The 21,424-nt window shown below is 52.1% G+C and overlaps 1 protein-coding gene across 1 annotated transcript; it reads right to left on the reverse strand.

Moving 5' to 3' along the window:
• Positions 1–7,016: 7,016 nt before the first annotated feature.
• On the reverse strand, positions 7,017–19,682 carry Sec61a1 (SEC61 translocon subunit alpha 1). Its single transcript, XM_051154878.1, has 12 exons — positions 19,516–19,682; positions 19,207–19,274; positions 16,035–16,100; positions 15,877–15,955; positions 14,835–14,966; positions 13,283–13,392; positions 12,900–13,053; positions 10,130–10,290; positions 9,312–9,509; positions 8,885–9,076; positions 8,126–8,202; positions 7,017–7,299 (listed from the first exon to the last, which is right to left on the reverse strand). Exons 1-12 carry the CDS (start codon positions 19,520–19,522, stop codon positions 7,113–7,115), a joined length of 1,431 nt encoding a protein of 476 aa, XP_051010835.1. The 5' UTR covers positions 19,523–19,682; the 3' UTR covers positions 7,017–7,112.
• Between the last annotated feature and the right edge of the window lie 1,742 nt (positions 19,683–21,424).

Genomic DNA, 21,424 nt, shown 5'->3' on the forward strand with positions numbered 1-21,424 from the left:
TGATATATCTTTTTTTAGGTTTGGTTTTAAACTTATATCATTGCGCGTCTGCGTGTGTGTGTGCGTGTGTGTGTGCGTGTGTGTGTGCGTGTGTGTGTGCGTACATGGATACTTGCAGTGCCTGTGAAGGTCAGAAGCCGGCACCGGGGCCCCTGGAGCTGGAGTTACTGTGGGAGCTCTCGGTTCTATCCCCAGCACAGGCAAGGTTTCTGAGGCATCACGCACGCAGGGATTGCAGAGCCCAGTTAGATCTGTGCCCCACAGCGTTCTGCAGTGAGTCTGAGAGCAGGAGGAGATTACCCCTCACCTGCTTCCAGGCTCTTGGCTGTGAGATACACAGACATCCCTGACTTCTGAAAACTTGGACAGTTACATGGGTGACTGTTGAGCGTTCTGACCCTTGCCCTTGGTGCCTTTTGCTGAGTATTTTTCTTGTGAAATCACAATGCCTGGGGTGTAGGTCTCAGAGCCACAGAAGTCTACAGGCCATCTTTGCAGGAACCTTGAGTAGGACGCCTCTGCTGTGACCATCCACACCTGGCCAAGGCTGCCATATCTGGGCCCGTGTTCATACTCCATGTTGTACACTGGGCTCCTGAGTGCAGTTGCTCTGTGCTGACCACAGCCAAGGTTTAGAAGTCGTTCCTGTTCCAGGGCTACAGGTTTGCCTGTGTTTGTGAAGTCTGCATGAGGGACTGCCTCACTGATTGTTTAGTAAACCATCAGTGTTGACTTGTGGGTGGTTACTGTGTAAATTTGGTACCTTGTCTTGAGACAGTCTTCTTAAGTGAACCAGGCTGCCTTTCAGTTTTGGAAATCCTCCTGCCCCTGCCTCCTAAGAGCTGGATTATAAGCCACCAATCTTGGTGTGAAATCATTTTGTCCTCATAACAAAGATCTTAGAAGATCGTTGTGGGTATTTAATTAAGCCTGCTAAGCTAATGAGGACACGGAGTTTAGGCAAATAGCCTGCCCAGAAAACTGGAAATGGAAGCCAGATTTGAGATCAGACTAGCTAGAGCCTGACCTGGGAACTAACTCTGTGAGGACTCAGCCTTGAGCAGGTAAGGCTGGAGGGCAGACTGAGGAGGGTGACTGCTCAGGCCTACCCCTTCACCATGCCTGGTCAGGATAGAAACTGGCTGTCGTGATGGGTTGGGATATTCTGTGCCGCCATCCCTGGATGCTGCCACTCCTCCCTCATCTGGGCTGTGACAGTGCCTGGGGAGGAAGGGCGGCGGGCATGGTGCCCTGATGGGAGGGAGGTGGTCTGGCTAGGTAGCAAGGTTTGGTTATTTTAATTTTCCTCCCCTTTCCCCAGCAAGGCCTGTGATTATTACATTAATCTTACAGCGAAGTTTTTATGGCCCATCCCTTGCAGACTATGGGAAGTTTCTCCATCCATTCCCAGGCGGGTAGCAGACCCTGGTGGGGAGGAAGTATTTGTTACATCTTATCAGGGTGACACACAATCTAACAACAATTACAGCAGCCCCATTTTTCCCACTAGTTCAGCTCCAGCTTGAAAAATTGTTGTAATATTAAAGTCAGGCAGGATGGGGGCTGGTCACGGGAGGTGGCCACTATTCCCAGCTCTGGGCCAGGCTTCTGGGGGCCTCTCCTGGAGGTACTGGGTGGCTGAGGAGAAGCCTCTGCGTCCCATTACAGGTGCGATGCAGGCTCTCCGAGCTGCCTCTAGGCAAATTTTTGCCTCTGCTTTGCACCTCTTAGGTTGCCCCCAACCCTGGGTTGATCCAGAAAAGATTCGGGTTTTAAGAAGGAACGGAGCTTGTTCTCTCGCACTAAAAAGGGTTGAGTCAACAAGCCTTAGCTAAGAAAATGGAGTGCAGGCAGAGGGCGGGACTTACTCTCTACAGACCGCTCTCTCACCGCCCCCCCCCATCCGCTGACCCTGGGCCAGCTCTGATTGGGCAGTTGGCCATGTCCGAAAAGGCCCCGCCTCTTGAGTGAGGAGCAGCAGCCAAGGCGGGCTGTGAGACTCTGGGGCCACAGGCACTATGTGACCAGGGTTCAGAGAAGAATAATCAGTCCTTGGCGTTTGTTGCAAGAGGAGGCCAGAGTTTGTGAAACAGGCAAGCTGGGCCCAGCCCTCTGCGTTTGGGTGCAGTTCTGGTTGTGCTCCAGCTTCCAGAAACGGCCCCCGCCAGCCCCTAGGAAGGAGTAATTGTATGGCTTAGTCTCAGTTGACAAGCCAGCTCTCCCTTGGGACCCTGAGAGGTACACACCGCCCTCCCATTCCAGGATGCAAGCAACCTGGGGGCTGCGGGTGACCTGCGACATGGGCCCGGCAATGGGAGGCGCGGGCTGGCAGGGCTGGCAATCGCCCGCTGGCCCTGTCGCCCTCCCCGTCAGTCGGCCGCCGCGCGGTGATTAATGGCCGCGCCGAGCGCGCGTGCGGCCGTCAACGCGATGGATGTGGCTGTCAGGCCGAGCGTCCGCGCTGACCCCCGGCCCCGGCCCGCGCGATCAATGGGCGGCGTGCGGCGGGAGAAGGCTGGGCCGGCGCGATAAGATGGGCCGATGCGCGCCCGCCGATTGCCCGCTCCGTCACCCGCCGTCACCGGCGCCGTCACGCCGCCCGCGCGCCGGTCGGCGCCGTCAGCACGCGTGATTAATGGGGACGCGGGCGGGAGGTGTCGCGCAGACCCTTTGCACAGGCTCGCGGACTGCGAGTGGCGTGGCCCGCAGCGCCCCCGTGTGGCCACACGCCCGCGGGCTCCCAGTCGTGAGAGGCTTTATTTTTCAGTGTCTAAAAGGATTTTTTTTTTTTTTTAATTCCGTTAGACAATGGTGTCTTCGAACTCAAAAGATCTCTCTGCCTCTGCCTCTCTAGTGCTAGGATTAAAATGTGTGCCACCACCCCTGGCAAAAATTTTTTAAAAAAGGTTTTTCAAGACAGGGCTTCTCTGTGTAACAGCCCTGGCTGTCCTAGACTTGCTTTGTAGACCAGGCTGGCCTTGAACTCACAGAGATTCGCCTGCCTCTGCCTCCGGAGTGCTAGGATTAAAGACATGCTCTACCACACCTGGCTAAAATACATTTTAAAATAATTTTGTGGTAATTCTAAATATGATGCAGAATTTGGAACAAGACAAAGGGGTATGCAACGATGGTGTGTTCCATGTACCCTGTGTGCAAGCCACTTCAATACTCACAGCTAGAGAAGGCAGAGATTAGGGAAGGAAAGTGCTGTCTATCCCTGGTCCAGCCTACTCTGCATTTCACAGTGGCTAAGCCTGGTCCTCATCCCAAGTGAAGTAGGAATGTCTATCTTTGCAGTAAAATCCTTAAGCCATAACTGGGCCACTGTGGCCTCTGATAAAGGAAACCTACCTAACTCTGTGGAGGATGAACAATGTCTATGCACTTCCTCCTAGGGTCCCAGAGACAAAGTAAAGTGTACCAAAGACCAGTGAGTGTATTGGTCTTACAGAGCATAGGGCAGGGGCTTACAGGCAGGAGTGTGGGTGACCTTAAAGTGGACATACTGGAAATGTGTCATCCCCAGAAGGGATGCTGACTCTCCCGTGGCTGTACAGATGGAGCCCCCTCCCCCAATGCTTTCCTGTCTACATCCTCTAGCCTGAGAGCCCCAGGCCAGTCTGGCAGAATTAGAGCAGGACTGCAGACAGCTTGCTGGGAGGGGAGGGCCCCATGAGCTTCGCTGCCCTCCTGTCCGAAGAGGGAAGGTCAACATGCCCATCTGTGAAGAGCTTGGGCAGCAGGTTCAGGCAGCTCCTGAAGACCAAGGCAGTCTGTCTTGGACACAGCCTTGTACGACAGATGTTCCTGGCCCGCAGAGTGCTATGGCTGGAAGGGTTCCTGTCCTTTGTGAGCTGGCTCTTCTCACTCAGAGCATTGAATGGCTCCCCATCTGTGTATTCACGGGACTGCTCATGGCTGCCTGGGCTCTCCCATTTCCCATGGGTATAAGAATTGGGTAGAGGACATGTACATTTAGTTGTGAAGGGATTTCTAGACCTTTCCAGATGCACTGTTATGCCGTTAGCACACTTGCTCTCTCACGTGTAGGTTTTGCTGTCACTGGGAAGCATTCCCTTCCCCAGGTCTTTAGCCACCGTGGGACAGAGATGAAGCTCCTTGGTCTTCCCTAGACTCCCCCGAGGCTGTCATCCAATCCAGCCAGGGCAGGCGGGGCCTCAGGGAGGCAGTAGGAGAGCAGTGTATAGGAATAGGGGTAGGGAACAGAGCTCATAGGCATTTGTCCCACTGCAGCTTAAGGGTTTACTCTGGCTCAGTCCACTATAGCAGCAAAGTCAAGGCAGCAATCTGAAGGAGCTGGTCACACTGCATGCATCCACAGTCAGAGAAAGCTAACAGCAGGGACAGTCTTCTATCAGTCCAGGACCCAGCCAAGAAGATGGTGATGTCCACATTTAGGGCGGGCCTTCCTACTTCAACCTAACGAGGACAATCCCTCCCAGGTGAGCAGAAGCGAACCTCATCTAAGTAATTCTTTACAGGCTCCTTTCCCATGTGAGTCTAAGGCTGGTCAAGTTCACAGACCTAGATCGTCTCCATCTACCAGGTCCCAGCACAGGACACCAGAAGGAAAGCAGTGGGAAGGGAGCGCCAGGCCAGACACCAAGCCTGGCATGCCAAGCCAAACTGCTGGAGGGGCTCCGGGAGACACAGCTACAAGTACCCAGGCAGTAACCGGCCCCTCCCGAGAGTGGGAGGTTTTCTAGAGGCCGAGAGTAGCCTGCTGCTTGGACCCCACCGCCTCAGCTATGCTCCTGTCCTAGGCTCCTGCAGCGGTGGCTGGCAGGCAGGCTAGCAGAGTGCAGGGCAGATGTGGCTGCCCCCTGCATCTGAGCAGCCTCAAGCAGTGCAGCTGAGGCCAGGCTTCTGCAGTCAGGCTCATACCTGCCCACCAAGCAGTCCTGGGGAGCCTGCCTGGCTCACCGCAGCAGGGAAGTGTTCCAGAGCTTTACAGAACGTGTGTGCAGGGACCTGCTGTCTACATCCTCTCAGTCCAGTCCGAGAACTGCCCTGTCATATGTCCCTCGGGGTGACTAAGAAGCACCAGCCAGGCTGATGAGGGCACATAGCCTGCCCCTTGTCTATGTGTGTGAACAGAAGATGCTTGCAGCTGTTAACAGGTATACCTCCCAAGTCACCTGTCCCCACCAGGATCCAGACATCTGCGGTGGCTACAGGTCTGGTCCCAGAGCAGCCTCAGACAGACCAAGCCTCCCTGATGCCCAGCTGTGATGTGAGCCTGAAAGATTAGAGCTATAGGCTCCCACCAACTGTGCCACCGACCTGGCTCGGGCAGGTCACTCCAGTGCCCTTCAGGACCCAGTAGCACCCTCCTGTCCTGGAAGACAGTTGTCCCTGCTGGTGCACAGAGGTTTCACTGCCCAGCCATGCCTCCCTTTCCCAGGAGTGGGAGCAAGGGGAGAGGAGGTGGCAGGCAGTGCTTGGCAGAGCAGCTCCCAGGAGACACCCCAGGTCCATGATAACCTTGGCTCACCTCCAACACTTCCCAACAAGACCTCTGCTCTCAGTTTACAAAGATGAAGCCACTTGTAAAAAGTCGGTTTATTTGTCATGTTTTCACTGTTATCTCAGTTAAGCCATTTTGGTGTCCACAGTGACAGTCCTCTTGGAAGCCAGGTCATCCCCACTCACCCACTAATGGTGACCACCAACCACAGGCCTCCAGGCCCAGCTGACAGCTACAGCAGCAGGTGAGGCTGTGAGCTCCTCAGCCTGATGCTCCCCAGCACAGCCCAGAGCTGGGAACTCTGCACCCGCTTGCCAGAAGCTGTGGAGTCCCTAGGGTAGGTGGGGGGTCCTGTTGCTCTGTGGCAGTGGCAGAGGAGGGGCAGTGGGAAGACCCTATGGACTGGGAGGGCACCAGGCTCCTCTGCTCAGGACTGGGTCTAGACAAGGCCACATGTGATATGGTGTGAGCCTGGGCAAGGGATCTGGCCCTGCTGCTGGCCTGTGTGAGGGCAAGTAGCTAACTGTCCCTTGATTGCCATTTACCGGCAAGCACAGCAGCAAGAGTCCCTGGGAGCCCTGGGTCAGGGAGGCATTTGCTACTTCCACTGAGGTGCGGTGGACCAGGTGTAGTGCTGCTACAGGTGAACAGCAACTGCCGCTGCAGGCTGCAGCCACATGGCTGTATATCCCCCAGGGTTCCCGCCCTGTTGTGCGAACAACTTGGACTCTCCTGTCTTACGGTAAGCTGACAATTTCTGGTTGCTCTGACCTCAAAACTTCAGCCTTGCACCCTTCCTGCTAGGCAATGTCTGTCTTGAGAGAGGGCCTCTCCTACAGGCGGGAGTCTCCTAACCTCCAGGGCCATGTTACCTGTTATCCCAGAACCCTTAACTCCAGACAGGGTTCTGGGCAACTTCTCTAAGAGATCTCCAAACCCCGGTGTGATTTTCTTATAGATCCTGAGCCAATCTACATTTGGTCCTAATGACAATAAGAAACTTCTAAACACTGGATAGGAAAGTCTCAGTAGGAAGACAGAGGCGGCCACCACAGGCGCTCCCTTTCTAGTGGGGCCAGGGGAAGAGCAAGCACGAGGCCCCTTCCATGTGCCCGGCTACCAGGCATGGCAGGATCCAGGTAAAGCCTGTGGTCCCTGCTTGCTGGCCATGGCAGCCGGGCCCGCCTGGCCAGCCCTCTCCCGGCTGCATGGCCAAATGAGATGCAGGCCATCTCCTAGTTTGTGCTTCCTTCAACCAGGGTCGCAGACTGCCTGGGGGCAGCTAGGACCCTTGCAGCTGCCAGGCACTGAGAAGTGCAAGGGTTTAAATAAAAATTACGTCGGACACTTGGGGACAATTGGTTACTACACCCTCTGGCCATCAGTAACAATTCACTTCTATTGGTTTTTCTTGCCAATGCCAGAATAAAAAGCAAAATTTCAACTTGGAAATTTCCTAGCACTTTACACAGTGGAATGAAAAGATATGGGAAAAAAAAAAAAAAAAAGATAAAAAAAGTTAAAAGTCCCTAAGCCACAGTAGCGTGCTCCAGTGGTCAGAGCACCCTTCCTGGGCAGTTCTGGAGCCTGTGCCCTCACCCTGGTCCATGGGCACACAGGCTCAGAAGAGAAGGGCTCCCATGCTGCCCACCTCGCTCTGCTCCTTGACGAAGATCTCGAAGTACTGGTAGATGATGGTGACCGCCAGCAGGATCCCGGTCCCTGAGCCTATAGCACCCAGGAAGTCAGCCAGGACTGACAGGGCCCCGATGCACAGCCCACCGAAGGCTGCGGCCGTGGGGATGTACCTGCAGACAGACAGACAGCTCTGTGGTGCCTGCAGAGTTGGAGAGCCTAACAGGCTTTAAGCTAGCCACACAGGACTTGGGGGGGGGGCCTGGGGGGACGTGAGCAGCACAAATGCAAACACAGATGAGGCCACACTGGAGTCTAAGGAGCCTCAAACCAGGAACACAAGACACTTCATCTTCGTCCTTGTGCTGCTGGAGACCTCAGACAACCTGCAGTTGTGCCAAGACAGGTGCATTTCTCCCAGGCAGTCTGAGGTAGGAGCCTTAAGATTTATGGACTGAAGTGAAAAGCCCTGCTGCCCCAGCTCAGAAACTGACAGGAAACTTGCAATTCTGGTGTTCCCTGTGGTGGCTGAGGTCAGGAGCACTTGTGTACACAGCATCTGGTTGCTCTGAGTGACTGAAAAAAGCCAACCACAGTGAGAGACTGGGGGGAAAGCCTCAGGCCCCGAGAGGCAGCTGCAGAATGGTTATGAGAAAGGTGTGTGTGCAGGGTTGCCCTGTCTCTCTTTTCTTTCCTCTTTCTACAAGGTGATCGCTACACTCCTCCATCACCCGTGGCTGAGCCCGGCACTCTCTGGCCTCTTTTGGTCTTATTTCTGAACTCGAACCCACCCTTCCAAACTAGCTCTTGCCAGTGCCCTGGCTTCATCTGTGCCAGGACCATGCAGCCTAAGCCAGCACTGCTCAGTCATCACCGCCTCATGGCACTCCAGCACCCTGCCTGTGCGCCTCCTCCTACTCTCCTGCGCTGTCTTCCCTGGACAGCGGTTGTGCAGGGTTATTCTGGTTCTTTGGTGTTCGGGCTTAGTGACACACTTACCGGTTGAGCTCATGTACCATGGAGGTTTCCCTGTGGCCCCTCATCACCATCTGCTGCTCCTTCAGCTGCTTTGCGACCTGCATGACCCAAGCACAAGGACATGAGCTACAGGGTGAGGGCGCTTCACAGCGGAGCTAAACAATTGCAGGTTTATTACTTTATTTGTTTTTTTAAAATTTATTTAACTTTATTTTATGTGCATTGGTGTGGGGTGTCAGGTCCCTTGGAATTGGAATTACAGACAGTTGTGAGCTGCCATGTGGGTGCTGGGAATTGAACCCGGGTCCTTCAGAAGAGCAGACAGTGCTCTTAACCACTGAGCCATCTCTCCAACCCCACTTTATTTGGTTTTTTGAGACAGGGTTTCTCTGTGTAGCCTTGGCTATCCTGTACTTCACTCTGTAGACCATGCTGGCTTCAAACTGCCTGCCTCTGCTCTGAGTGCTGGGATTAAAGCTATGTACCATCACTGCCCAGCCAGATTTTTTTTTCCCTACAGCCCCAAAATTCTTCATGGAGGAATTTTAACTTGCAACAGTGCGTTCACTCACACAATAGTCTATCTTTCTAGGTTGGCCTCAGGCTCTCAGAGCCAATTCTGCCAACCTTCATCTGTTGTCCTCCACCTAAGTGGATGGTCCATCTGCAGGATGGATACCTTTTATCACAAACCACTACGTATAAAGTGGTAACAAGTGGAGCCAGCAGGATGCAAGCAGCTGTCCCATCTCCCTAGCAGGAATGTGGACTTAGACTTACATCTTTGGCAGAAGAGCCCGAGACTTCGATCCATGTTTTGGAAAAGAACGCGCAGGAGCCCAGCATGAACACGATGTACACGACCGCATGGACAGGGTCCTCCAGCACTGAGCCGAATGACTCCGGAGGAGAGAGGTAGTAACACAGGCCCCCAACGGGATAAGCACGGGCGGGGCCCCCAGATGACGTGTCCTAGGAGTAACACAGAGAAGCCTTCAGCATGCCGCAGCACAGAGCCAGGAGCTCCCAGCAGCTGCCTTGTGGTGTCGTAAGGACACCCGTAGCAATCTCACTGAACTGCATTTGTAAGAGACAATTCAGAAAGACCTTTGTGTGAAGTATCCGGTCCTGAGCTGAGACACCCTGCCACAAACCACTGCAACTAGCTGCGTCAGTTCAAACAATCCCACCTCACCGCGAGACTCACCGACCAGGTGCCTAGTAGGCTAACCAGCAGGTTGCCACTGAAGCGTGCTGACAGCATCTGGGAGATGACATACAGGTTGGACACCAGAGCGGACTGCAGGATGATGGGAATGTTCGAGGTGTAGAAAAGCTTGATGGGATAGGTGTTGTACTGGCCTCGGTAACGCGCCGACTTGATTGGAAGGTCCACTCGGAAACCCTGTAGGGCCAACACAGCACGGCCCTTCACTTTCCTGTTCTGCCTACCGTCCCCAGTGTGGCTGGGGACAGTCAGGCTGGCAACAGGAGAGGTGGTGCCAGGTGCCAGGTCTGCTACTGTACACCCCGTTGTGATGGTGTCTGAGGGGACCTGGCCTTTCCTTTCCTATATAGAAAGGCCTGAATGGGCATCTCCGGATGCTATCAGCGGCTCTCAGGCAGCGGTCACCATAACCCTGAGCTTCCTACACACACCACTCACCCTCTGAAGGCCTGGACACCAGAGCTTCTTTCTCTTTACCATTACAAACCCAGTGCCCAGGACACCAGGAGCAAACAGAAGACTCAACTTCTTACTGATTCAACTGTAGTCGTGGCCCTGCCCTGGAAGACTGACTGCTTACTGAGCAGGCAGCCAGCAGAGACGCAGCAACAGTCTGAGTTACCTGGGCTCAGAAAAGTATCAGTACAATTAAAAGAAGACAGCTAGTTTGGGTGTTCTCTTCAGACGGCTAAGACACCAATAGTCATAACCCCGAAAGCCGAAGCAGGAGGACGGAGTGGCTGCTGAGCTTGGCTGCCGTAAGAGGCAGACTTCCTCTCAGCCACCTATAGACACACCTGGAAATAGATGACAACGGCGAAGACGAAGATGGTGGCAATCAGGTTCATGAGGTTGGGGAGATTCTGGCGGTAGAATGCCTCTCGAAGGGCTCGGACCTTGTCTGTGCGGGTGGCCAGCAGGTGGAACAACGCAATGATGGCGCCTTCAAATTCCATTCCTATGGGCAGAGCAAGACACAGATGTGGAGGAGGATGAAGAGCACCCACTCTGCCTCTCAGCTCCATAATGACCAAAACTGAGGAAAGGTGACGACACAAACTACAGCACTGGGCTGCTCTCTTCTGAGATGAGCTGGGTGGCCATATTTCTTAGGTCACCAGACGTGTGGAAGGACAATCATCAATTTAAACACATCTGTGACATATTCTGCCTGGAAAAGGCTAAGTCCTGCTTGGAATCAGGGCAGTAGAAGCATTCATCCCAGTCCCTGACGAGGGCCGCCCCCAGTGGGAGAGTGGGGAAAGCTTGGGTTCTCAGCTCCAAACACCAACCACTAATCCTACAAGGAGAAACACGGCTCCTGCTGTGGGTGTATGGCCTGAGATCAGTCTCCACCCTTTCGCAGGTCATGCCTGGCAAACAGATGGGCTCTTGAAAGCTGAAAGGACCAAGAAAAGGGCCCCAAATATCTGCATGGCGAGGGGAGGCTAGAGCAAGTCCTCCTACCTTTTAGCTGTGGCCTATCTCCTATTAAGGGTTATGGGAGATGCAGCCAGGACAAGCTCTTATCTAACAGAGCAAGTGGCCCATGGGGAAGAGGGATTGCTCGTGCTTACCCAGCAGTGGCCTTTCTAAGCTCCCCACCAAGTGCTCGGCTTCTGCCCGGTTCCAGCCTTGTGGAGACAACCTCGGCTCAGGGCTGCAGCGCTGCTGGCTGCTTCCGTCATGTCTCACAAGACTTTGCTTAAGTGAGATGCCCGCATCAACTCTATAATACCTTCCTGTGGTCCTTTCTTCCTCAGTTTTGTCGTGGTGACCTACTGTCCCCATTGTGTGACAGCAATGTCTCAGAACCCACAGCAGTGCCAGCAATGCCAGGATTAGGCCCCAGCTCTTCTAATTTTTACAATTATTGTCATATCTGCCAAATCTGCGGGAACAAGGCCACCTCCACATGCTTAGCGCCACCTCAGGGGCACACCATACATGCTGTCCACACTTTCCCAGTCCTGGGCTTTTGCACTGCCCAGGAGGCAGCAGTAGTGAGCTGGCCAAGCTGCAGCAGCCCTTCTGGCTACAAGTCACCTGTGTCTGCTGTACACCTCTGGTTCTTGTACCTTACTGTTGTTATCATCCGTGGTTCCCTGTGCGGCTCACCTCACACTGGCAGCCAGAGAATCAAACCACCCTTTTAGATTACATCTCTACCAGGCCTGGCTATGAAGACACCCCAGTGACTTCTCCCACAGCTTCCCTAACAACCAATAGTGTCTCACATCTTGTCTGCTCAGGCAGCCACACACCTGCCCAGCAGTGCGCTCTGCAGTGTGACTGCATCCTTCCATGTTCCCGCCCTGCTCTCCTCTGCTAGCATCGCCAATGCCAGCATCCCTGTTCATGTCATTTTTCTAAGTAGTGAACTCCATTTGCACCTTCACCTGTGCCTCTGCACACCTAAGTCTGACAAGCCCTGCCGTTCATCGCCCCAGTCTCTCCCAATATGCCTCTAATCTCATTAGAGGACAGCGTTTGCTCATTAGATACATGGGATTGTACGGCCTCTGGAGGCAGAAAGTGCATTCAATTTTATGACAATGTGCACACATATTTTTCATGAACTCTTCTAAATAACAGTTAGTGGCAGAAGTCTCTTTCCCTAGTGAGTCTTATTCTAAGACTTCCTTTTGTTAACACATTAGAAACACTGCCATTCCCAGGGCACTCTTTTTTTTTTTAATTTATTTTTTTATTTTTTATTTTTATGTGCACTGGTCTTTTACCTGTATGTATATCTGTGTGAAGGTGTCAGATTCCCCTGGAACTGGATTGGAGACAGTTGTGAGCTGCCATATGGGTGCTGGGAATTGAACCTGGGTCCTCTGGAAGAGCAATCAGTGCTCTTAACTGCTGAGTCATCTCTCCAGCCCCTCCCAGGGCACTCTTAATGGCTCTGCCATAGCATACTAGCATCTGGCCTGTACCTACTATGAGCAGGCATCATGTGGTTGCACATACCCTACATGCACAAAGCTGTACCCCTCTCAGTTTTTTGAGAGTACAGCCTTACTAAATAGTGCAGGCTGACCTCAAATACACATCCTCCTGCCTCAGCATCTAGGGAGCTGGCATCACAGCTCTGTGTCACCACCTCTCACTACAAGATGGCCCAGGGCGGCAGCAGCAGAATGTGCTCACAGCACCTACAGAACAGGGCCAAGCACCATCTAATGTGTTGGGGTAGTAGTTCCAGCCTTTTCGTTTTGTTTTTAAACGATCCAGACTAATTGGCCAAAATACATAAAGGTGAGAATGTGCAGTTTCAGTGTCAACACACTGGACATGACTTGATGTCTACCCAAGGCAGAGGTTAAAACACTTACTCCTCTAATGCAGTTTGTCCTGTGCTGAGAAGTGGGGCCAGACCCCGCTCACACCTGGCACGTCACCCCTGAGATGGCACATGGACATCTAGGCTGTGCGTTGCCACGAGCATAAGCCCACGTGTGTTTAAAGACACTGCGTAGCACAGAAAGACCAGGGGCTTATGCTGAGCACAGGCAGAGCCTACGCCAACCTCTGGCACGAGCCCCCGAGGTCCTTCCTCACCTCGGCCCGTGTTGACAGTGGTGGGGCTGAATGCCTTCCACACGATGGTCTCACAGATATTGGTGGCAATGAAGAGCGAGATGCCGGAGCCCAAGCCGTACCCTTTCTGCAGGAGTTCATCCAAAAGCAGGACAATTAAGCCAGCAACAAAGAGCTGTGAAGGAAAGAAAAGGTAAAGAAACTCAAATAGATCATGTTACTGCTCCCGATGGAGGCGGCTCTCTTCCTTAATAACCGGGTTCTCGACTATAAAAACAGCAATCTGAGTGTGAGTTCTTGGACTTCCTCTGATGGGTTAAGAAGGGCAAACCCACAACCTCCAGCTTCTCCAAGGCACAGCCTTGGTGTTCTGGATTGGGGCAGGGGTACAGCTTAACCGTTACCTGAATGGTGATCAGCAAGCAGATTCCAGCCCCCATCTCCGAAGGGTCCCCGTACATGCCCGTCATCACGTACACAATGGACTGGCCGATGGTAATGATCATCCCAAACACTAGAAACCAAGAGCAATGTGTTCTCAGCGCAGAACAGGACACAGCAGAGGAAGTGGCTAGTGTACACCCAAATGCCCAACGCTGAGAAGGAAAAGCACACTGCCCACTCTGCCTCCAAGGAGCTGCAGAAGGAATCTCAGTCACACTGTGCAAGCATGAGGCCACAGGCACTCTCCACAGAAGCACACCTGCTCTCCAGTTTACCTCTTGCTTAGTGAGGAAGGAAGAGCAGAAGCATGGCAAATTAGAAAAAGCAGGAAACCTCAAGTAAAACCAGAGACTCAATGCAGTGCTGGCAGCCCTGAACCACCCAGGAGCACTGCAGGGCACAGGATCTGGAGACCTCTGAGCCACAAGTGGGCCACCTCTTAGTTTCAGCACTCAGACCCAAGTCTAGAGCACAGAAGACTTCGGGATAAAAGCAATCCTTTTGATCTACGTTTATATTTCAGTATCTTTTTTTTTTTTTTTTTTTTTTGGGTTTTTCGAGACAGGTTTCTCTGTGAAGCTTTGATTGTCCTGGACTCGCTTTGTAGATCAGGCTGGCCTCAAACTCAGAGATCCACCTGCCTCTGCCTCTTGAGTGCTGGGATTAAAGGCGTGTGCCACCACCGCCCAGTTTCAGGTTCTTTAAAGGGAGCTCACAGTGCCACTGACTTGGCTACTGGCCCCATTTCCTGACAGAGCTCCCGCCACAGACTGTTTCTCGGATCTCATTATATTTCACTCCTAGGCACAGTGGAATTGACATATCATATTGGTTTGCCGGTATTAGCTGGTTCTAAGTAAGAGTTGGGGCAGCAGGGTGTGGTGGCACACACCTGTAACCCCAGCACCCGGAGAGGCAGAGGCAGGTCGATCTCTGAGTTCAAAGCCAGCCTGGACTACAAAATGAGATACACAGGGAAACCCTGTCTCAAAAAACTAAGAGTGAGGACTTAAATTTCAGTTTAAAACTTCAAGCGTCCCACCTACTATAGTACCTATTTGAAATTCAAAAACAAAACAAAACTGTTCAGGGGCTGCCAAGATGTCCACACTGATAAGATATTCACCATGCAAGTGGTGCCCCCCGAGTATCAGCACCTTCTTCAGTTCACAAGCTGGTAAGGAGCACAGGACACAGAGGAGTGCCCTCTCCTCCCTTAACCACCTTCACACAAACAAGAAAACACGTGACATAACTGAGCCACAGGCACGACCCCCGAGCTGTATTCATGGAGACTCTGATGTATGGGAGCAAACTGCACAGTAAAGGGACAAGCCGCCAGCCCCGGTCTGTCCACTCTGTCCGGCCTCTTCCCTGTGCAGCTCATGGAGTGCGTGCAGAGGAGCAGCCAGGGAGGGCAGAGCGCAGAGCACACTTGCTTTAATTCCAGAGACCTTACAGCAAATTCCCATTCTCAACCGTGGCCATCAGAATGCTATGCATGTTTCTTACACTTCTGGGCTCCGTTGAAGAGAGCTCGGTCTTTTGGAGTGTCCCCAACTTCAATTATCTTGGCACCAGCTAAGAGCTGCATGATAAGGCCAGAGGTGACAATAGGAGAGATGCCCAGTTCCATCAAGGTTCCTTGAGGAAGGAGGTGAGCCAACATTAGTTTGGAAGAACGTAATTAAACACAATGAACAACATAGGGGTCCCCCTAAGAAACTCAACAACATTTAGTGTGCTAGCAGCATTTAACTTACAGAACCACCTACAAATATTAATGATCCGAACACAGCTTAATGCATTCTATTCACCGTGCCAGGCAGCATCTCATTCTGCTAAGACAGTCACATGTTACCCAGGCTGCTGCATTTCAATACAACAACAGATTTACTCCAGCCTCACAGAGATAACGGTGTACGCTCCCCGTAAGTTAGTAAAAAGGGCAACATTCAAGGAATTCCCAGAGTCTGGGAAGGGGCTGGCATAACTGTATCTGGCTGTGACTAAATCCCACCATCCATTATGTTACAACCAGTCATCCTTCTGATTTCCAACTTAATGTGCACTGCAGTTTTTTAAAATGAGTTAATCAAATGCAGTATCAACATATTAAAAATCCTCACTGTGCCCATAGGTAAGTGGTCAGGGCTTACAAAATCAGTTTTTTTTGGGGGGGGGTTGGGGGAGGGAGGAGAATGCGACGATGACACTGCACCTTATAGGAATGAAAAAGATTCAGCTGAGAAACAAACTACGCCTTCTAAAGAATGTTGTCACTTTAGGTGTATCAAAAGTATTCTGGTTCTTCCGGGTTTTAAACAACGTTCTGCAATGCAGCCTTATCTTGTCAGCACAGGCTCTGCACCGCACTCAGACCCACCAGGGTGCACTCAGCAGCAGGTGCCGCATCCCTTTCCCACACCAACACCCTCTATCCAAGCTGCACAGCCTCACAAACTTCCTGAGCTCCATAAAGCCCAAAGCCTAACCAAGGGACACCAGGCTCTTCTTCACCGGGCAGGGAGAGGCAGTGTGAGCAGGGTCCTACCTCTGTTAGAGGCTAGAATCACTCGCATCCAGTAGAAAGGGTCGGCTGAGTCTGAAGACATGATGCCAAACAGGGGAATCTGGAAACAGGCAGACAGCAGGTATCACATACCTGTCGCCAGCCCACTCAACCCCTACACACAGCACAGCAGGGCTCACCTGGCAGCACACTAGGAAGATGAAGAGGGTGATGGCTGTCCATAACACTTTCTCCTTAAACTGAATCTGAAAGGGAAGGAATGAAAGCAATGTTACCCCACAGGCACACAAACACAGGTGGATCCAGGTCAGACCGCACTCTCCATTTGTCAGAGCTGGTCAATGTGCACCAAGAGCAGAGCCGTAAGAGTTAGTATGTCTCACGTGCCTTCTCTGCAAGACATGATGCAAAGACCCTGTTGATCTTCACCTCAGATGACCCTCCCATCGCACAGATTATTTTTTTTAAGGTTTATTTTATTTATTATTATGTATGCAGTGCTCTGCCTGCATGCACACCTGCAGGCCAGAAGAGGGCACCAGATCACATTATAGATAGTTGTGAGCCACCATGTGGTTGCTGGGAATTGAACTCAGGACCTTTGGAAGAGCTGACAGTGCTCTTAACATCTGAGCCATCTCTCCAGCCCCCGCACAGATTATCTTTATATGACAATGAGCAAAGTGACCAAGAAAACTTCATCTATCTGAGATCCTGCAGCTGAAGGGAATCTGTGCCCAAAGCTACGCTTTTACCCAGTCACAGTAATAGCTGAGAATCAAGATGGATGAACACTGAAGAGAAAGGGACTCATAAAACAGACAAGCCTCACAGCACGTCTGCAATACACCACTGACATCTTATTCTGGACTGAACTAATTTAAAATGTGGGACCGATCAGTAAGCGAGTCAAGAGGCAAGCCTGTAATTAGCACTGGAGGAGGACCGCAGGAGCTGATACGGAACCACTAGCACCAGTAGCGTCAGTTTATCTTCATAGCCCACCCCCCATCCCCCACCCCCCAGGTGTGTGAGTGTGATGCTTAACCTTGCTTGTCAACTTCATGGGTTCAGAATCACCATGGAACCAAACATTTGTGTATGACCATGGAGGAGTTTCTGGACTGAGCTCACTGAAGGGGGAAGACCCACTTTAAATGTGGGTGGCCCCAATCCACAGGCTAGAGCCCAGGACTGAATGAAAAGGAGACAGTGAGCTGAGACCAGCATTGAGCTGCCCTGCCTCCTGCCTGGGGACGCAGTGTGACCAATGTACCTTACGTTCTTGCTGCCCGCATCCCTTGCCATCATGAACTACAGTTGAACAGTGAGCTCAAACACAGTCCTTCCTTTCTCCCATCGTTTTTGTCAGGAACGCCACAATAATCAGAAAGGGAACAAACTGAGTAAGTCAAACACAATGGTTTCACTGTAGCCCCCTCCCTTTCACAAGACCTCTGTCACTAGGTAATGAGAGCTCTTCAGTAGTGCCTGACCCCACTATCACTGGCTTTAGACAGGCTTAACAGACAGCTAAAGAGTAATGATATTAAGTGGATGTAATACCAAAAACTAACCAACCAACCAAACAAACAAAAAAACCAACCAACCAAATAAAAAACCAAAGGCCAACAGGCACTGACTCAGTGACAGAACCTAAGTTCTTTGTGGGTATGCAGTCCTAAAAGACACAGCACTGGAGCCTGTGAGTGGGGTGAGCTCAGAGCACAGACCCTGCAGAGGCAGCTGGGGCACTCACATCCTCCTCTCTCTCTCAAGAATCCCACCGTTCTTCCTACCACACCAAGAACTCAGAACCTAACAGGGGGAAGCAACACCATTTCACAGGAGCCAGAAAGGCAAGCTTGTAGTGAACACGTACACATACTATCTACTGTGGTGACGGGCACTGGACACAGGGCCCCTCAGCCATCCCTTAGCCACTTTCCTAACCCATGGAACAAATATATTAGGGGAAAAAAAAAGAAGAGACACATTTTCAAGGCTATTTTAAGTGAGAAAGCCTCCTCTCCTGGTCACTTAAGAGCAAAACACCAAAAGCTTTTTTCGTCTAAGTCCTGGCTCTTCTGCCTCTGAAATAGCCCAAACCATCCCTACTCAATACCACGATTCACCGTCTACTACAAAGGCCCCCAAGCCACACTCCAGGCCTCTCCCTTACTGCCAAGGCCACTTCTGATCTGCCTAGCCCATCTCACTCACCTTCCCAGTGTTTCTCTTAACCTTGACACTTACAATCAGTAAGAACTGCATCTAACAGCCTACCTTCCAAGTGCACTAATACTCTGCCTTCACTGTGGAAGCAAATCGGGAACTCCTGGCCAGGAATCCTTCTAGTCCTCTTCCAAAAACCCCCATCAGATGCACTCTCCACCTGAGCCCAGTCATACCTTATACAAATTTCCTGGTTCTGCCAGGCCAAGGTCACAGGGCTATAAAGAATGTAAAGGGTGGGCCACGGGCTTCTTTGCCCTAGAGCCAGGCCCTGTGCACTGATGTTAAGCCCTTGAAGCTTTGCGCATCAACCTGTCAAAGGCAGCCAGGGTGCTGCAAGGCATTTGTGCGAAACCTCGCTAAGTGAAAAATATCAATAGCAGACACTGAATATCTATGTGGACGCCAACTGCAAATGCCATATGTGAATGCATGACAGTCTGAAAAGCCAGGGACGCAAAGTGGAATTACTGTCCTCCGTAACTCAGAGGCCTGGCCTTTCCTTCATTGGGCAATCTCACATTAGGAACATTTATTCCGGGGTTGAAGCTGACAGCCATGGGAATTCTGATTAAGATTCACACGGTGCTACAGTTCTATTTCTAATACACCTGCTGTCAAGGGCAGCAGACTTCATCAGTGCAGTTATCCTCAATGCTGGGGCAGTACACAGTAAAAATAAAAAATACAAGCACGGGTCATATCGATTACATGGCTGGCTTTTTCCTTTGGAAACTAGATACTAACGCCACCTCCCCGACGAAACAAACACCCCATGATCTGCTCCTGCGGGATGAGAAGTGAGGGTAACCCAATCTGGAATCCTAACTGAGGTCGCACTCAATCACTGCGCAGACTCCACTTTTGGACCAGGCAAACCTGACGCTTTGTTCGCCTCCATCCACTAAAGATGCTCCAAACGAAACAAGACGGTTCCGCGAGAACTCCCACACAACCAGGTCACCTTTCAACAGCTCCCGTGAGGATCCATCCCCGCACATACAGATACACTCTGGGCAGTTTCCATTCGGTGTGCCGAGGCCATTTTTAATTGTACTGTAAACTTCCAGCACCCAGTTTCACAAGGCTTCTTTGACCCCCATCTGGGGAACTTACCTTTCTCTCTGGCTTCTGAATTTCCGGCAAGATGACACAGAATGGCTTGATGACTTCCAGAAATTTGACTTTGATGGAAGAAACAAAATGAGAAATAGTTAGGAACAGAGTAACCTGCGGGCACCAGGCGGAGCCGGCACGAGTGGGAGCAGGGCGTGTGGACCTAGAGGGCTCGGTCTGTGGGCGCGGGGACGAGGGGTATCCGGGCAAGGCCGCTTTCCGCCGGGATCGGGCAACACGGCCGGCGGGCGCCCTAGCAGGGAATAGGGATGCATCCTTGCTGCGCCGGAGCTGCTCAAGGGGACTCACTCGCCATGGCGGCGGATGATCCAACTCCACGCCCTGCTCCGACTGCGCTCCACTTCGAGTGAGGCGAAGCTGCTAGCTCCGGAGCGCGTATCCTCCGCCGAGAGACACGTCAGTGATAGCCCGGCGGCGAGCGGCGCGGCGCGGCGAGGCGGGGCCAGGGATGGGCCACCGGCCGCTTCCGCTTCCTGCCACGCGCGCCCGCTGCGCCGCCTGCGCCGAGACCACAACTCCCGGCAGGCAGCGGGAGCGGAGGGGCTGTTGGGAAGACGCCGCTCGGGGCCCGCCGGAAGTGGGCGTGTGCAGCTGCGCAGACTCCGCTGGGAAGTCAGTACCGAGTGAGGGTGCGTTGGTACGGGCGTTTCACCACGCTTATGGTCCCATGGAACAGGCGATTCGGCTTTCCCTGTCGCCTTTTGTGCCAGTGATGCTGCGACTCAGTAGGCCTCGGCTGCTGCGCGACCCTTACGACCGAACAGGCGTTTGTTGAATCCTGCTCAGCTTGCCTTCTGTCCTGGGTGTTGTGGGCAGCCTCTGAGGATGCCTTAAGCTTCTGCGTTTGAGGAGGCCGAGTCTGGCGGCTCGGTGTGGGCCCCGGCGCTGAGCATTTCGAGAAAACCTCTTGCCCGGGTTCTATGGAACTGAAGAGTTAGGAGAGAGAAAGAAACCGAGCCAAGCCTTGCTGCTCCAGATCTTCAGGGGAAGGAGTCCTGTTGGGCTGGAGCAAAGGCTGTGTGAAGGGGACGAGGCGACGTGGTGCAACGTGGAATTTGCTTTTTAGATGGATGTCTGATCTTAGCTCTGTGCTAAGTCGGAAACAGACTTCTCGCCGTGCTCCTTGCGTGCTGGGGTTAGGTTTCATCTAGCGAAGTCCTGACTCGAGTGGAGATGTTTGCAGTGGCCAGGTCTTGAGAAACACTCTTAACAGCTAGGCCTGTGTCATTGATAGGACATTTGGGTTGAAGTTAACATTAAGTTGCCTATGGTTACACAAATACTGGTGGGTTTAGGGAAATCACTTAACAATATACTGTATGAGGGAAGCACCTGCGCTGCTAGTCTAGGCTACGGTGAGCGTCTGCGGATTGGTCGTGCTAAGAGAATGCTGTTTATGGGGAGTAACAGAGCTGCTTATATAGGGGAGGAACCAGCAATCCAACAGCACTGTGGAAAGTCCCCAAGAGGGAGCAAACCAAGGGCCAAATAATGAGACTCAAAACAAGGAAAATGAAGGCAACCAGTGGAGCACAATGTTTCAACTGCAGACTAAAATAAGTAATGGTCAGTACCAGCACAGCTGCGGTTCCCCACATACGAGGTTTTTGTTTGAGGCTTGTTTTGTTTTGTTTTTTTTGGTTTTTCCAGATAGGGTCTCGTTGGGTTAGCCTTGGCTGCCCTGGACTCGCTTTGTAGACCAGGGTGGCCTCGAACTCACAGCGATCTACCTTCCTCTGCCTTCCAAGTGCTGGGATTAAAGGTATGCGCCACCATGCCGGACTGGGGCCTTGTTTTTATTAACACAAACAAGCAAGCAAATCTAACTAGCCCAGGCTGTCCTGGAACTCACTATGTAGACTAGGCTGGCTTCCACTCAGATCCACCTGACTCTGCCTCCTGAGTACTGGGACTAGCCGTGTTCCACCATACCCAGCCATAATGTGAGTTGAAACAAGTGTGCACTGTTTTTGTTGTTGTTTTGTTTTTTTTTTTTTTCATTTACACATTTTAAAGACTTTGTTATTAAATACTAGAAACAGATCCCTAGAAGAGACAATAAAATCTGAAGTTTTTGGATTTTGTTTTTCGAGACAGGGTTTCATCTGTGTAGCCTTGGCTGTCCTGGACTCACTTTGTAGACCAGGCTGGCCTCAAACTCACAGCGATCCACCTGCCTCTGCCTCCCTGAGTGCCT

The sequence above is a fragment of the Acomys russatus genome, chromosome 13, assembly GCF_903995435.1.
Source record: "Acomys russatus chromosome 13, mAcoRus1.1, whole genome shotgun sequence".
Taxonomy (NCBI): Eukaryota; Metazoa; Chordata; class Mammalia; order Rodentia; family Muridae; genus Acomys; species Acomys russatus.